Below are 16,291 nucleotides of genomic sequence, written 5' to 3'. Positions count from 1 at the left end.
GCATCTATGCATCTACCTCTTTTCTTATGAGGACACCAGTCATTGGATTTAGGGCCCATGATCATCCAAAATGACCTCATCTTTCTAACTACATCTGCAAAGACCCTATTTTCAAATAAAGTCACATTCTGGGTTTCTATCTAGATGGATGTCAATTTTGAGGGATATTATTCAATTTACTACAGAAATAATTTAGTCCACAAACCCTTCAAAGTATAAACTGCACATTTTGGAGGGCCTCTTTGAATTTATCAATGTTTTAACCTCTCTGGTAAGCAATCCTAATTACAGGACTCTCCTAGAGAACTATGTTCACAAGTTCCCTAGGGATGTTCACAGCAACATTTTTTGTAATAGTGACAAATGGAAACAACCTAAATGTCCATCGACTAGGGATTGGTTAGGTAAATTATCATACATCCATGCCATGTATACTATATAGCCTTTAAAGGGAGGGAAAACTGAAGGGGAAGAAATCAGAGAGGGAGACAAACCATAAGAGACTCTGGACTCCAGGAACCAAACTGAGGGTTACAGAAGGGAGGGGTTGGGGGGATGGGTATTAAGGAGGGCATGTGTTGTCATGAGCCCTGGCTGTTATATGCAAATAATGAATTGTTGAACACTACATCAAAGATTAATGATGTACTATATACTGGCTAACTGAACATAATAATTACAAAAAAGAAAAAAACCAGACAGATATAGAAGGCATCCAAGATAGAGTAAAAAAAAATAAATAAGTGAACAGGGTTTAGTGTATTTCTATTTATACTATAAGTTCCTAAAAATTGAACAAGCCTACATTTATGTTTATGTTTTAAGGGATAACTTTGTCTTTCAAATAACAAAAGGTACTTACTGTTCTTCAATTTTTCTGAATCCCACTTCACCCTCGTTATTAGTCCGCTCAGACTGCCATAACAAAATACCATAGATTGGTGGCTTAAACAACAGGAATTTATTTTCTCACTGTTTTGGAGGCTTACAAAGTCTGAGATCAAGGTGCTTGCTGATTTAGTTACTCACAAGAGCTCTCTCTGGTCCATGTGGACTGCACGTGCGGACAGCCACCTTCTCATTGCATCCTCCTGTCAGTAGAGTGAGATAGTGAGCACTCCTGTCTCTTCTTTAAGACAGTAATCCTATTAAGCAAGCACCACCTTCATGACCTCATCTAACCCTAATTATCTCCCAAGGCCCGAGCTCCAAATGTTATCATACTTGGGGTTAGGGCTTCAACGTTTATGATTTGGAGGAACACAACCAGTCCACAACAATCTTCCTTCCAAAAAAATCAGGCCATAAAGCAATGCTTATACCTGAACCAAGAGAGACTTTTAAATATTAGCACATAGGGGGCACCTGGGTGGCTCAATCAGTTGGGCGTCTTACTCTTGGTTTCTGCTCAGGTCATGATCTCAGTGTCCTGAGATCGAGCCCAGTGCTCAGTGTTGTCTGCTGGTCTCTCTCCCCTCTCCCTCTGCTCCTCCCCTGCCCCACTCGCTTGCTTGCTCATGCTCTCTCTCTGGAATAAATAAAATCTTTTTAAAAAATTAGCACACAGGAAAAGTTACCATAAAAGACCTGAATTGGTCATTCAGACACCTGATGTGGAGACAGTTTAGCTCACTTCCAAGATAGCTGAAATTAATCATCAGAATGAATCCAGAGTAACCAAGCTTGAAGAAACATGCTAGGCCATCAGCAATGTATCATTATGACTCATGCCATGGTTGTCATTCTTATCCTTTAATAAGATCTGTGGGAATGGCAGTCCTCCCAGTTTCCTAAGCAAGTGCTTGAGGGATGTGCTATAATGGGAACTTGTTAAAATGGGAATTGCACAACAGCTCTCCTGAAATGAAAAAAAAGGTAATTGCTAAGGGAAGAATGGTATTACTAACCAACATTTTCTTCCAGCGCTGTCTAGTTCATGTCACTGCTGACAGGGGCATTTCATGATACTGCAGAGCCGTAAACCAGAAATTAAAAAAAAAAAAAAAAAGAAGTAATCCGCATAGAAATGATGCAGAAACCCAGCAATAACTAGGGAGGTAATATTACAAAAAAAAAAAAAAATCCCAAACTTGTTTTTTCACTGAAGGGGTTTTAAATTTCAAACAGACAAAATGGAGGGGAAATGTTTCCTCTCATTAAGACTCTTACTGACAAAAAATAAATTGCTTCTTGAATAAAGTAGTGTAAGGTGGTCCTTTGCAGAAGGCTGTAATAATACTAGAGTCAAATAACACAAATAACTGGGGATTTGCAATGGAAACCCATTTTACGGAAGCTGCCATAAATCTTAGGACCCTTTAGAGCATACTGGAGGAACTGGTTGGACCATGGAGGAGAACTGAACAGAACTATTATAGAGACATTATTAAATGGCATAGGCCAAAATATTAAGATACTATGTATAGAAGCTTTTTTTTCTCGCCCCCTTTAGAGAGATCCATTCTTGCAAATCTGGCTGTTTGAATAGGAAGTTTCTTTTTTTAGGGCACCTGGCTGGCTGGCTCAGTAAGAAGAGCATATGACTTTCAATCTCTGGTTAGAGAGTTTGAGCCCTATGTTGGGCATGGAACCTACTTAAATATTTTTAAAAATAAATAAATAAATAAAAAGAAAATTTCCTTTTTCAAGTTTTAATCCAAATGCAACTGCTCAGAAAATGGCATGAGGTATAGAAATAGTCAGATTCTTAGCCCCCTAAAGTGGTGGTGGGGGGTGAGATTCAAAAACAAATACAAAAAGTGTGTAGATGGCCCAAATATAAGTCAGATGAGGCAACTCACATGACCTATGGAACCCTGGTGTGCCTTCTCAGTTTCTTTAATTAAAATCATTTGCTCAAAGACACAAAGGGGAGTTTGACATTTATTTTTACAAGTTGAGTATTTCCATTACTGTGTAATTCAAATTTAGTCCAGTGGGAGGTATGCCAGGAGGCTGCCTAAACTGATGATTATTTGCTTAGATTACTTTGTGTAAGTTCAAACCTTTTAAAGCAGCAAAATGCTCTGGGTTGGTGGTTCTTAGTTCTTGCTGCACAGTAGATGCCCATGTTCTAACCTGAGCGAATGAATTAGAATTCCCAGGTATCATTCAGTATTTTTAAAGAGCTTGCAAGGTGATTCTCCTGTGAATCCAGAACAGAGAACCATTATCCTTTGAGGTTTGGAAACATATCATGTTATATTACTAACGTTTATACTTCTTCTAAATCCAAAAGTGGTACTTGTACAATGCAGAGAATTAGGAAATGTATGGTCAAGCACAATTCAAAAATTATCTGAAATCCCATTACTCCTTTATGTGTTTATAATTTTTTCTAGAAATATATATGAAAGAATAATGTGCAAATGTTTTTAAAAATATATTTTAGAAATAGAAGCTAACTTTAGAAGTCACTTAGTAGAAGTCTCTCATTTTCTAGATGAAGAAATTAAGGCCGAGTTCCTAACTCACAGTGATACAGTTAGTCCATTTGGAGTCAGGATTACAATCTAGGTTTCCCTTGATTTTTCTTGCAAAACATAATTTATAAAAACAACAACAACAACAACAACAACAATAAAACAGACCTTGAATCCTTGAGGTTTTTTTTTTAAAGATTTTATTTATTTGACAGAGATCACAAGTAGGCAGAGAGGCAGGCAGAGAAAGGGGGAAGCAGGCTCCCTGCTGAGCAGAGAGCCCAATGTGGGGTTGATCAGGACCCTGAGATCATGATCTGAGCTGAAGGCAGACGCTTAACCCACTGAGCCACCCAGGAGACTCTGAATCTTCGACTTTAGCTTTTAAACTTGAAACTCCATTTTTATAAAGGCTCTATTATTTCTTATATTCTAATAATCTTAGGGAAAAAAAACAAGAAGAGCTTTTTAAGAAGTACCTTCATCTTGGGTGCCTGGCTGGCTCAGATGGTTAAGCATCTGCCTTCCGTTCAGGTAATGATCCCAGGGTCCTGGGAACGAGTGCCGCATCAGGCTCTCTGCTCAGCGGGGAGCTTGCTTCCTCCTCTCTCTCTGTCTGCCTACATGTGATCTCTGTCTGTCAAATAAATAAATAAAATCTTTAAAAAAAAAAAAAAAAGAAGTACCTTCATCTTTCTGAAAAATTCTAGCCATGCTTAAAGGAAGTTGCCTTCATTGTATTCTATGGAACACTGACTCCATAGGAAGTTAACAGATGTGATAGGGGGGAAAAGGGTGGGGGGAGCTTCTCATTTAGGTGAATGGGAAGCAGAATTAAAGGAGATTCTTTACTGAATCATTTATCAGGTTTTAATGTTCTCTCACTGAGAATCTCTATGGTGTGTGTGCAGAACAGCATCTGTAATTTTTCTTAGATGTGTTTGACCTTGGAATCCTTCTTCAGCTCAGTTCCAATATTCACCTCAGTCTTCATGCTCTTTGGAACATGTTTTAGCAAACAACACTATGAGGGTTCCTAGGATAAAGTACCTCATGTACTGACCTGAGGCCAAAGCAACCTTGATTTGGGTTATAGTTGAAACATTTTTATAGTACATGGGGGAGTACTTTTAAAGGGAAGGAATACATGATTTGAATGACTGACAATGTTTTTAAAAGTGTTCCTTTATAGGGACGCCTGGGTGGCTCAGTTGGTTAAGCAGCTGCCTTCGGCTCAGGTCATGATCCTGGCGTCCTGGGATCGAGTCCCACATCAGGCTTCTTGCTCTGCGGGGAGCCTGCTTCTCCCTCTGACTCTGCCTGCCACTCTGTCTGCCTGTGCTCACTCTCGCTCTCTCTCTCTGACTAAATAAATAAAATCTTAAAAAAAAAAAGTGTTCCTTTATAATTTATTTAAGAAGCAGAACAGCTTGAATATTAAAAAAAATCGCACGAAAACCATTAATTGGATATAACATATAGTATTCTAAAATGTATTCCCTTCTAGTTTTTACATTTTTTTCACATAAATGTAATTATAGTATATTGAATTCTGTATCGTATTTACTTTCAATTAATTTACTCACATTCACTAAACATTCAATACATTATGTTCTAGGCAGTGGAATCAAATATAATTAACATGTATTCTAACATCAAGGAATTTAGGACAGAGTGCAGTAAGAGGAGGTAGATACGTGCTCAGAGGATGTCAACAAACGCAAACGCAGTGTGATAAGTGCTATTACGCAGATTTCACTGGGACAAAGAAGACTGGCCAGTAGGGTCAAGACCCTTGTGAAATCTGAAATCAGTCTCAAAGTTTCATCAGAGACAACAGATAAAAGCAGAAAAGTAGAATGAAACAGGAAAGCAATCTACAATTTCCGTCTTTCTATGATCAGATAAATAAACATTTTAGAATGTACTGGAAGGGGAAAAGCCTTTTCCATTACTGCCTTATTCAAACAGTCTGCTATGAACACAAATCCTTTTAAAGACAGAAAAAAACGTGGGGGTGGAAGCTTCAGCATCTCCAGTTCACCATCACTTTAAAGGGTCCAAACTCATTAACTGGCCCTTTACAACCTTACCTCCCAACCACACTCTCACAGCACTCCTCTTCCCTCACTCCCACACAATCATATCAAATAACTTGGAGCCAAAGGAATTAGGGTTTGAAAATACAGTACCATTTTCAAACTGCCAATTTAAAAATATTATAAAGCTGGTGAAATGCAAATAGGTGCGATTTTGCTAGCAGGCATTTTAAAATTCCTTTGAAATGTGCATAGTCTTTGATCCGGCAATTGCACTTCTAGTAATTTAACTTAAGGAAATAAGAAAAGATATACTGTTTATAAACACTTTATAAAAGGAGGGAAAAAACGGGAAACAAATATTCAATAACAGGTTATATTATTATATAGGTATACAACTCAATACGAAATCACCAGTGCGCCTTAAAAAAAAAAAAAAGATTTTATTTATTTATTTATTTGAGAGAGAGTGAAAGAGAGTGCGTGAGCAACAGAAGACGAACAGGAGATGGGAGGGGGGAGGGCAGACAAAGAGGGAGAAGCAGACTCCCCACTGAGCAGGAAGCCCTGCAGAGGGCTCCATCCAGAACCCTGAGATCAAGACCTGAAGGGAAAGGAAGTCTTAACCAACTGAGCCACCCAGGCGCCCCACTAGTGTGAATTTTTTTTTAATTAAAAAAAAAAAAAAAAAAAAAAAAAAGGGACGCCTGGGTGGCTCAGTTGGTTGAGCAGCTGCCTTCCGCTCAGGTCATGATCCCAGCGTCCTGGGATCGAGTCCCACATCGGGCTCCTTGCTCAGCAGGGAGCCTGCTTCTCCCTCTGCCTCTGCCTGCCATTCTGTCTGCCTGTGCTCACTCTCTCCCTCTCTCTGGTAAATAAATAAAATCTTAAAAAAAAAAAAATCATGCATAGGTGGCGGGCACTTCCTTACCTCACAAGCCTCGAAAATAGATAATCTAACTCTTGAAGAGGTTGAAGCGTTAAATATTTAACGTGTCCAAAGTCACACAATCTAGGATTCAAAAGGAGCCCATTTGATTCTCAAACTCATGAGCCTTCCCACCTCCACACTGCTTCCTAGCTTTGGGGCAGAATGGGCATGGAACTATTTACCTCGCAGGGTTCATGTGACTTAAATAATAAACACAAAGCTCTTAGGACATGGCAGACATTCAGTACTCGGAAGCTACTAAATTACTTGCTCAAGATCACACAAAACCCATGGTGAAACCAGGTTGAAAGATTTGAATCAGGTTCGGGGGAGCCCGAAGGCAACTCAAGAAGGTGTCCTTGGGGGGCGCCTGGGTGGCTCAGTGGGTTAAAGCCTCTGCCTTCAGCTCAGGTCATGATCTCAGGGTCCTGGGATCGAGCCCCACGTTGGGCTCTCTGCTCAGCAGGGAGCCTTCCTCCTCCTCTCTCTCTCTGCCTGCCTCTCTGCCTACTTGTGATCTCCGTCTGTCAAATAAATAAATAAAATATTTAAAAAAAAAAAAAAAAGGTGTCTTTGGCTTCAATTCCTAACCCAGAGTGAGTATGGACTTTCCCACTGTCCTGCAAGCGCACCTCAGAGGTCGGGGAACACGCAACAGAAATCCTCACAGAAAAGACGAAGGTAAGTATGGTCAGATTCTCCACCCAGCTTCTCCTGCTCTAAGTACTTTCTAGTCCCTCCTCCGCCCGCCAATTTCCGGGATGGAAGTGACGTCTATGCTGCGCGCCGGAAGCGGGCTTGCAGAGTGAGACCAAGAAATAGCGGGTGTCAGTGGAATTGGGCCTGGGACCCGCTTTAGAGTAAGGAGTTTCAAAGCTTTGGTAGAAGGCCGTTGCCATGACGGCCCAGGGGAGCCTGGTGGCCAATCGAGGTCGGCGCTTCAAGTGGGCCATTGAGCTGAGCGGGCCTGGAGGAGGCAGCAGGTGAGGAGCCCTTTACCCCAGAACTGCCGCAGAGGAGTAAAACCCGACCCCTCAAGTACAACTCTCTGAAAATGATGAGTGGCACAAAGACGGCTCCCGAGGAGCCAGCGGCTTCTCCGTGGAGGTTTTTGTTGTTCCAAAGATGCTTATTTCATTACTCCCAATAGACAAAGTTCTGACGAACCCACGAGAGGGCTTTCTCTAATCTGGCCAGGTGTATCTGAGGGTCTTTATGCCTATGATTAGAACAGGAATGTGGGATATGAAGTGTGGAAGCCTGCAGCTTTAGTTTCTTGGTTTGGTTCTTTAGGAGCCGAAGTGACCGGGGCGGTGGCCAGGGAGACTCGCTGTACCCTGTGGGTTACTTGGACAAGCAAGTGCCTGATACCAGCGTGCAAGAGACAGACCGGATCCTGGTGGAGAAGGTACAGAGGTATAGATATCATAATAGTTTTTAGGCCAGTCCTGACCTAGGCAAACACCCTCCTCTCCCAGGCAGCATGTGGATCCTACTGTGGGACTCTTGCCCCTAATATTGGTAAACTGCTTGAGATTAATTTACAGTAGTAAAAGTGCTTAATAGTTGGAAAAATAAAAGATGTTTGAACATAGAAGGAAGTGGATTGAAGACTATCTGTTGGTGCCAGTGCCTAACAGTTGAAGTCATTTTTTTTTCTTTCCTTTCTTTCTTTTTCTTTTTTTTTAAGATTTGTTTATTAACCATCTGAGCCACCCAGGAGTCCCTGACGTCATCCTTTTACTTTAGTTCCCTTACCAGTGTGTCAGGATATTCTTTTGGCTTTATCTTCAAAACAGACTAAAATTTTTGCTGCTTATCACTACTTCTTATCTTACCTATCCTTCTAGTCTGACACTAGTCCTCTCTTACCACTTTCCCCTTTGTTCTTTATTCCACTCTAGTCAGAATGGTCTTCTTGCTGCTCCTTGAAAATAGTAGGCAGGCTTCCATCTCATACTTTTTGTACATGTTCTTTCCCTCTTCCAGGAATACTCTTCCCCCAGATATCTGTGTGACTTGCTCTCTTATCTCCCTTAGGTCTCCCAAATATTACCTTCTTAGAGAAGCCTACTCATGGCACTCTTATCCTGTTTTCCTACTTATCCTTTCCTACTTACTGCATTTCTCCATGCCATTCATACATATGATATAGTTATTACCTTATACTTGTAAGGTCCAAGAAAGCAGATTTTGTCTCCCAAGTGCCCAGTATAGTGCCTGGCACTTTCTTTCCTCTTAGCCTTAATATTGTTAAATACTAAGTGATCTTCATTTCATGAAATGCAGTGATTTTTACATAAAAATGACAGCTGGTATCAGTTCTTTTCTTGAACAGTTTTATCATTTTTCATCGTGGTACTTGTAATATGAACAATAACATGAAAGTATGATTAAAGTGGCCTGGTGTTGAAGGTAGGTTATTATACTTACTTTAGAACAGTTCTGTTTTATGGCGGGTTTGATCTTTATTTTTTTTTTTTTTTTTTTAAAGATTTTATTTATTTATTTGAGAGAGAAACAGTGAGAGAGAGCATGAGCGAGGAGAAGGTCAGAGAGCGAAGCAGACTCCCCATAGAGCTGGGAGCCTGATGCGGGACTCGATCCCGGGACTCCGGGATCATGACCTGAGCCGAAGGCAGTCGTCCAACCAACTGAGCCACCCAGGCGTCCCGGGTTTGATCTTTAAATTCTCAGATAAATGATCTTTTATATAAGTGACACACCAGGGAACTGCTTACAAATATTTTTTCTTTTAACATGAATAAGCTGAAATGGATAGTGATATATTCTTCTAATATTGCTAGGTTTACTTTGTTACTCTTCTGTTTAGTAGGATTTTTGCATTTAGATTGAGGAGTGGTATCGATCTATAAACTACACTCATAATGTCCTTGTCAGGTCCTTGTCAGGTATTTATGGGGCCCCATGTAATGAGTTGTAGAATGTTCATTTTTTATATAAGACTGGGTTTATCTTTTCTTTAAATGTTCATAATTTGCCAAGAGAAACCATCTGGACTTAATTACAGATTCAGTTTCTTAAACAGTTTTATGACTATTTAAATACTCAATTTACTATGCCATTAGGTATTTCTTTTAGGAATTTATCCATTTCCCCAAATTTATAATATGATCACTCTAAGATTTTATTTATTTGAGAGAGAGAGATGATGATGAGCAGGGGGAGGGGCAGAGGGAGAAGGAGGCACCCTGCTGAACATGGAACCTAAGGTGGGACTGGATCCCAGGACCCTGGGATCATGACTTGAGCCAAAGGCGGAAGCTTAACCCACTGAACCACCCAGGTGCTCATATGATCACTTTAATACACTGCAAGAACTATAGAATTTTCCCTCTTTTATTCCCAGTGTTGCACAATTCTCTTCTTTTTCCTTCATCCGGTTCACCAGTATTGATGTTAATCTTTAAAAGAAGACACTTTTAGCCTTGTTGATTTAAAGAAAAATTAATTTCTTTTCTCATTTTTTCATTTCCTTGTATTTAATTTGTTCCTTTTTCTAACTTGAAATAGATGCTGAGAATGACATGGATGGAGCTAAAGGGTATAAAGCTAAGTAAATTAAGTCAGTCAGAGAAAGACAAATACCATATGATTCCATTCATATATGAAATTTAAGAAACAAATGAGCAAAGAGGGAAGAAAAAGAGAGAGAGGGCCAAACCAAGAAACAGACTGTTAACTATAGAGAACAAACTGATGGTTACCAGAGGGGAGGTGGGTGGGGGGATGGGTGAAAGAGGTGATGATTAAGGAGGGCACTTGTGATGAGCACTAAGCATTGTATGGAAGTGTTGAGTCATTATATTGTACACATGAAACTAATATTACACTGTATGTTAACTGGAACTTTAAACTTACAAAAATTGCAAAAAGGAAGAAATAGACACTTTTAGTCTTCTAAATATGTATTTATTATAAAATTTTCAGTGCTCTGTGTCCCACAAATGTTAATATGTGGCTTTTTGTTAGCAGTTAACAGTATTTCTGGTTTCCATTGTAATTTATTCTTTTATTTATGGATTATTTAGAATACATTTGTTAATTCCAATGTTTAGGGAATTTTCAGTTTTCTTTTTACTGATTTTAGCTTAATTGCATAAGAAAAGAACATGCTTTGTATAATTTGGGTTCTTTGAGTTGACACTTTCTTCAAGGGTCAGCAAGTGGCCAGCTTTTGTAAATGTCCCATGTGTGTTTGAAAAGAATGTGAATTCTCCAAATGCAATGTTCTGTATATGTCAGTTAGGTTTGTTAATAATGTCATTTAGATCTTAATATCTTGATTTGTCAGCTTTTTTTTTTTTTTAAGATTTTATTTATTTATTTGACAGAGAGAGATCACAAGTAGGCAAAGAGGCAGGCAGAGAGTGAGGGGGAAGCAGGCTCCCCGCTGAGTAGAGAGCCTGATGTGGGGCTCGATCCCAGGACCTTGAGATCATGACCTGAGGTAGAGGCAGAGGCTCAACCCACTGAGCTACCCAGGTGTCCCTCAGCTTGTTCTTTTATTGATTGAGGTGTGCTAATCTCCCACCCTATGTATTTAACTATTTCAGTTTTAGATGGGGAAAGGAGAGCTGCAGAAGCATAAGAACAAAAGTAGGGAAGTTTTTTTGTTTTTGTTTTTTTTAGCTAGATCATGGGGAAAAAATGGCTTCTGAAAAACCAATAGGAAAAAATATAACAAATGGTGAGGATGCCTTATTTTTAAACCTAAGGTTTATTTTATTTTTAAACCTTAAGCCAAGAACAGGCTTCCTGTGACAACATGGAGAAGGGCAGACAGAGGTGGTGGAACTGCGGAGTCAGCTCAGTCAAGAGCACAGAATTGGGAATTGTGTTCATTTGACTTTAACATCAGTAAATGTGGGACTGAACAATCAGAGAAAGACAATTATCTTATGATCACTCTGATAGGAGGAATTTGAGAGGCGGGGGGGGGACTGATGGGGGATAGGGAAGGAAAAAATGAAACAAGACAGAATTGGGAGGGAGACAAACCATAAGAGACTCTTAATCTCACGAAACAAACTGAGGGTTGTTTGGGGGGTGGGGGTTAGGGATAGGGTGACTGGGTTATGGACACTGGGGAGGGTATGTGTTATGGTGAGTGCTGTGAAATGTGTAAGCCTGATGATTCACAGATGTGTACCTCTGGGGCAAATAATACATTATATGTTAATAAAAATTTTTTTTAAATGCGGGACTGAAGATAGAGATCATAGGTTAAAATTGTGTTTTGTTTTAGCGCTGCTGGGATATCGCCTTGGGTCCCCTCAAGCAGATTCCCATGAACCTCTTCATCATGTACATGGCAGGCAATACTATCTCCATCTTCCCTACTATGATGGTGTGTATGATGGCTTGGCGGCCCATTCAGGCACTTATGGCCATTTCAGCCAGTAAGTATTCTTGATACAACAACCCTTTCTTAAATTTTAAGAATTAAAGACAAATTTTAGTGAAATCCATGAAAATCTTTCATATTGCTTTTGGCTAGTTGCCAGGAGGGAGGGTTTGTAGGGTGGTGATGGTAGAGGTGGTGGCATGGTGGAGGGAAATGGAGCTTATCATGGCTTTTTGTTCACTTTTAATGGTCCTATTTGCTATCTTACTTTGGATCTCTATTAGTTTAATTTTAATCTCTATTATTTTAACATATATCCTATTAAAAAAAAGTTGTTTTGGTTTTGAAACTTTATTACCCCAACAGCTTTCAAGATGCTAGAAAGTTCAAGCCAGAAGTTTCTTCAGGGTTTGGTGTATCTCATTGGAAACCTCATGGGTTTGGCATTGGCTGTTTATAAGTGCCAGTCAATGGGACTGTTGCCTACACATGCATCAGACTGGTTAGCCTTCATTGAGCCCCCTGAGGTAAGGCAAAGGAGAAGTTAAATTTTGGGCAGTTGTAATGTAAATAGCAGACCCATCTGATTATGGGGGGTTTGAGTTGGTACTAGAGCTTATTTCGTAAGAAATAAGATCCCTTGGGAGTTTGAAAGTTGTTAATTTTTTAAGGATAAGGCTAAATAGAGCCTGTGATTAAATGAAGTACTTGGTTCCATAAGTTAGTTCAACACCAATTCACCAATCACCTGTTTACCTTTTCTATTTTCAGAGGATGGAGTTCAGCGGTGGAGGACTGCTTCTGTGAAGAGGAGAAGGAAGCCCCTGGTGCCTGTGTATCGGGATCTCATTTACAACCTTCTTTTTGTGCCCCGTGGCTCCTTCTCAGCATACTAACTCTTAACGTTATCACTCATGCTGAAAGGAGCCCAAAGCTCTCTTTACTCCATGGTAAGGAGATGAATCCCAGAAAGAATGTATGTATCACTCCAAACACAAAGAAACTGTACCACAACCCTTGACTGAAAATAATGTAGAAAACTTTATTTATGTTTCCAGTACAGAGCAAAACAACAAAACTGTAACTATGTAAACAAAAGAATGGTTGCTGCTAAATCAAGAACCACAGCAGCATCTCCTTTCAATAAATTAAATGGTTGAGAACAATGCTTAAAAAAAAAGTTGCACAGGTTTCCCTTAAATCTATTTTCCTTAATATTTCACTTCTATTTAACACAAGCTGGGACACAGAAATTCTGTTGGAGACACTTGTGGAAGATGTGAGAAACTAATGCTGGATTCAGATTATACATGATGAAAAACAAACCAGACAAAAAGAGCACATAAATATGCTTACAGTGTAATTGCTACTTTAATATCCACAATAAGGGGTTTTTAAACACATTTAGGGGGAGTGAGGATTGGAGGGCTAGTTAGGGCCACAGAATCTGAGGCAAAGGAAGATACAAGGTAATGAACTTTCCCCTGCCAAGAGGAACCGGGCACCTGTTGAGCAGATTCAGACTTCAGCTTTTAAGATAGCTTCAGAAAGCAGAGAGCCAGCAATTGGAGGATGGATGTCTATAACCTGCCCTGGTAAATTTTAGCTAAGACTTAAAAGCTGGATCTTATTCAAAAGGCAGGAAGAGGTCTTTCCTTTCTCTTCCTTCTTGAAACAAAAGCCCCTTCCCCTAAGGTGCATTCTCTCTTATCAAGTTTTCAGTATTGCTTTATTTGCAGTGATTAGAAGAGATAAGACACTTTGCAGACAAACAACATCAGCAACACATGAACATGAAATGCTCTAGACAGAGAGGAGTTTAAATCTGGCCTAATAACCATTTTCCTATGTAATGGTGATTTTGTTTTAGGGGCTGAAGTAGTGGCTGTATTAATAGCCACTAACTTTAAAAGATTCTTAGAGAGCTCCAACCACAAAAAGCTCTTCTAAAACTAACCTTGTATTCTGCTCATGTTTTTTCTATCTGGAAAAAAAAAAGTACGTATCAACCACTTTGGCCAGAGGATGTGTGTAAATGTAGAGGAATTCCTGGGCAGGCTTACCTTTAAAGCATGGGGGGCTTCAATATTTTGGATCCTAGAGAACCTGTTCCACTACTGTGGACTCAGCTAAGCTATAGAGTATTACAGTGGAAACTGTAAACAACGCTTCTACCTTCTGCAGGAAGGAGCAGGAAAAAATACTTAAAAGATTGTGTTTGCTACCCCGACTGAGTCTTGAGGTTGAAGAAAGAGCAAAGGGAACAAAATACTCAATTTCTTAAGCCATACTGAAGAGTTTTCTCTGTCCATTAGAGTCAAATGAATAATCTGCTGGTACCTAGGTTTGCTTGCTCCATATTCTATTGGGTGATCAAAAAAGAGTGGCACTATTTACCATTAATAAAAGTGATTCAAAAGCAGTCATGAATACAGGCAAAATAGTTTTTCTAAATACTTATCCTATAAAAGGAACATTTCACACATATTTGCAATTAACACTCAAGGTAGTTTCCCTATGCTTGAAAGCTAGGTGTTTTATGACCGGTAAATTAAAATGACCAATAAATGTTTTATGAAGAGCAAATAAAAAGCTAAGCTTGTACAAGTGCTTCCTTGACACAGCTTTCTGAAAACAACTGGAATAGAAAAGGACTGTTGGGACTGGATCATCTTAGTTCAGAGCCAAGTTCCTACAGTCACAATGAAGAATGAAATCTATAAAAGAAAAACGCTCATACTCTGGGCGTTTAGGTGAGTTGAGTGCCTCAAGTCTTTGCTATGGCTTTGGAAATGAGTCCATAGGTTTCTGAGTTAAAAGTAAGTTTCTTGAACCAGGTCAATGCCAATCGTATGCCACTTTAGTGAAGCAGGTAGGGAGAGTAGCAGCAGCTCAATCTTTGGCACTATGGAAGGAGTATGGCTCTAGAACTTTGAATTCCATTGCTGGGTTCCCCTTTAAAAGACAGTCAAAAGTCCAAAGCTTTTAGAGAAGGATTTTAGCCAGTCTTCCTAGTTTATTCCTACGATTTTGGACCTGTTTCTATTAACCTGGAGGGCATAAAAGAAAGGAGAGGAGAAACTACTGGTCAATGTGTATCATCTAGATTTTTTAGATAACAGTTTGTATGTTTTGACCATGTCCCACAGGTAACTACAGATTGTTTCAGCAGATCTTAATTTGGAGTTTCCTTAACTTAGCCATTTGAAAAGAACCTGAAAGAAATTCTTTTACCTTTAAAAAAACAACTTCCAGGATAACAATGCCTGTATTACCATCTTAACCATAGAATGGGTTTTGAGAACCAGATGACATATAAACCGACACAGTATGTATACTTAAACCTGATATTCTGGGGGAATCTTGTTTTGGAGGAAGAAGCAGAAGCTGTAGCCATGTTTTAGTTTTTGTATAGTACCCTAAAATAAAAAGAGAGTCCTGGAGAGCAGTGGATACATTAAAGAAAATCAGCTAAAAAAGGTTTTCATCTTGGGCACAGGTTATCTCCACAAGGATGTTAGGTCCCCACATACTTGGTCATGAATTCTTTCATATGATGAAGCTGTGTCTCTGGCTGTTATCCCCATGGTATCATCACTGAACCATGACTTCTGACATTCCCCCTCTATGTGGGACATGTACTTTACTTTTTGTCTTCTTGAATTTCTAGCACCCCTTTTGCCAATTCATTTTAATGGTTTAGCTTGTTAATTCTAATTTGCCTTCAACTAGTACAGACATGGCTTTTAGGACTTGGCCAGTGTTCTGATATTGAGGAAGTATCTGCTTCTTCTGTAAGGACAGCAGATCATATGACAGCGAAGAGCAAAACTATGTGTACTTCTTTGCACAAGTACTTGAGGCTCAGCTTGTCAAAAGAGTTCAGTGTGATGTGTACAGAACCCGGACCTCTACTTGATGGGAGCAGTAGTAAAGAGCTGGCACTTCCATTGGAGAATGGAAGCCTTTTAGGAAAGGTGAGGCCAAGCAGAGTCTTCAGGAATAGATTATGAATAAATGGTAATCACTTCACTGCCACCACCTCGGACCAGGAGAACTCGCTCTAGTCCCTCGGTGAGCACTTCCAGGAACTCCATGTCTTCCGAATCGGTCAAGGAGACAAACAGGTGGGAGAAGATCACACTTTATAACCTGACATTATGATAATCAGGGTTCATCTGACTCAAAACTGCAAAATTAACATGCTTGTTTTAACAATTTTAACAACTCAAGATTTGGAGATGTCTGAACTCTGGTTCAATTTAACACTGTGACATAACCTAGGGATCTAACTCCTTTACGTATATAATCTAAGACCTTCATTTGTTAGACTTTTTTCTAAAAGTTATTTTACAAATGGGGAAACTTATAAGTAATGTATTTGTACCACATTAAAATAAGCCAAAAAAGAGGAAAAAGCCACAACAGGACAGCTTATAAGGGTGCTAGAGAGAACCCAAGTAATTTCTAAGTGAAGCAGCTCAAATCAGATTTTTTCTGCCAGTGCTTTTTTTTTCTTAATCTCTTTTTC

At 39.5% G+C, this 16,291-nt stretch overlaps 2 protein-coding genes and 1 long non-coding RNA gene across 6 annotated transcripts in view; 1 reads left to right on the top strand and 2 right to left on the bottom strand.

Moving 5' to 3' along the window:
* Nucleotides 1–919: 919 nt before the first annotated feature.
* Nucleotides 920–7,166, bottom strand: LOC116590841. The gene is made up of 4 exons (XR_004285759.1): nt 7,025–7,166; nt 3,006–3,145; nt 1,908–1,967; nt 920–1,091 (listed from the first exon to the last, which is right to left on the bottom strand). It is a non-coding gene; the product is annotated as an uncharacterized LOC116590841 (long non-coding RNA).
* Nucleotides 7,167–7,180: 14 nt separating this feature from the next.
* EMC4 (ER membrane protein complex subunit 4) lies at nt 7,181–12,940 on the top strand. 2 transcript variants are annotated; one of them, XM_032343174.1, is made up of 5 exons: nt 7,184–7,375; nt 7,686–7,800; nt 11,662–11,815; nt 12,127–12,287; nt 12,532–12,940. In XM_032343174.1, exons 1-5 carry the CDS (start codon nt 7,290–7,292, stop codon nt 12,565–12,567), a joined length of 552 nt encoding a protein of 183 aa, XP_032199065.1. In that variant the 5' UTR covers nt 7,184–7,289; the 3' UTR covers nt 12,568–12,940. The 2 variants fall into 2 exon arrangements, with proteins under 2 accessions (XP_032199066.1, XP_032199065.1); XM_032343175.1 differs by lacking the exon at nt 12,127–12,287 and having other exon boundaries at nt 7,181–7,375.
* An 801-nt stretch (nt 12,941–13,741) lies between these two features.
* Nucleotides 13,742–16,291, bottom strand: part of SLC12A6 (solute carrier family 12 member 6) — a 91,780-nt gene continuing 89,230 nt past the window's right edge. For all 3 annotated transcript variants that reach the window (XM_032343170.1, XM_032343171.1, XM_032343172.1), the window contains one exon: nt 13,742–15,859. In XM_032343170.1, coding sequence (XP_032199061.1) covers nt 15,768–15,859 — 92 coding nt within the window. In that variant the 3' untranslated portion in view covers nt 13,742–15,767. The remainder of the gene's footprint in view (nt 15,860–16,291) is intronic.

The sequence above is a fragment of the Mustela erminea genome, chromosome 5, assembly GCF_009829155.1.
Source record: "Mustela erminea isolate mMusErm1 chromosome 5, mMusErm1.Pri, whole genome shotgun sequence".
NCBI classification, from domain to species: domain Eukaryota; kingdom Metazoa; phylum Chordata; class Mammalia; order Carnivora; family Mustelidae; genus Mustela; species Mustela erminea.
Note: the sequence above shows the minus strand (reverse complement) of the source record. Positions and strands in the feature narration are given on the sequence as shown.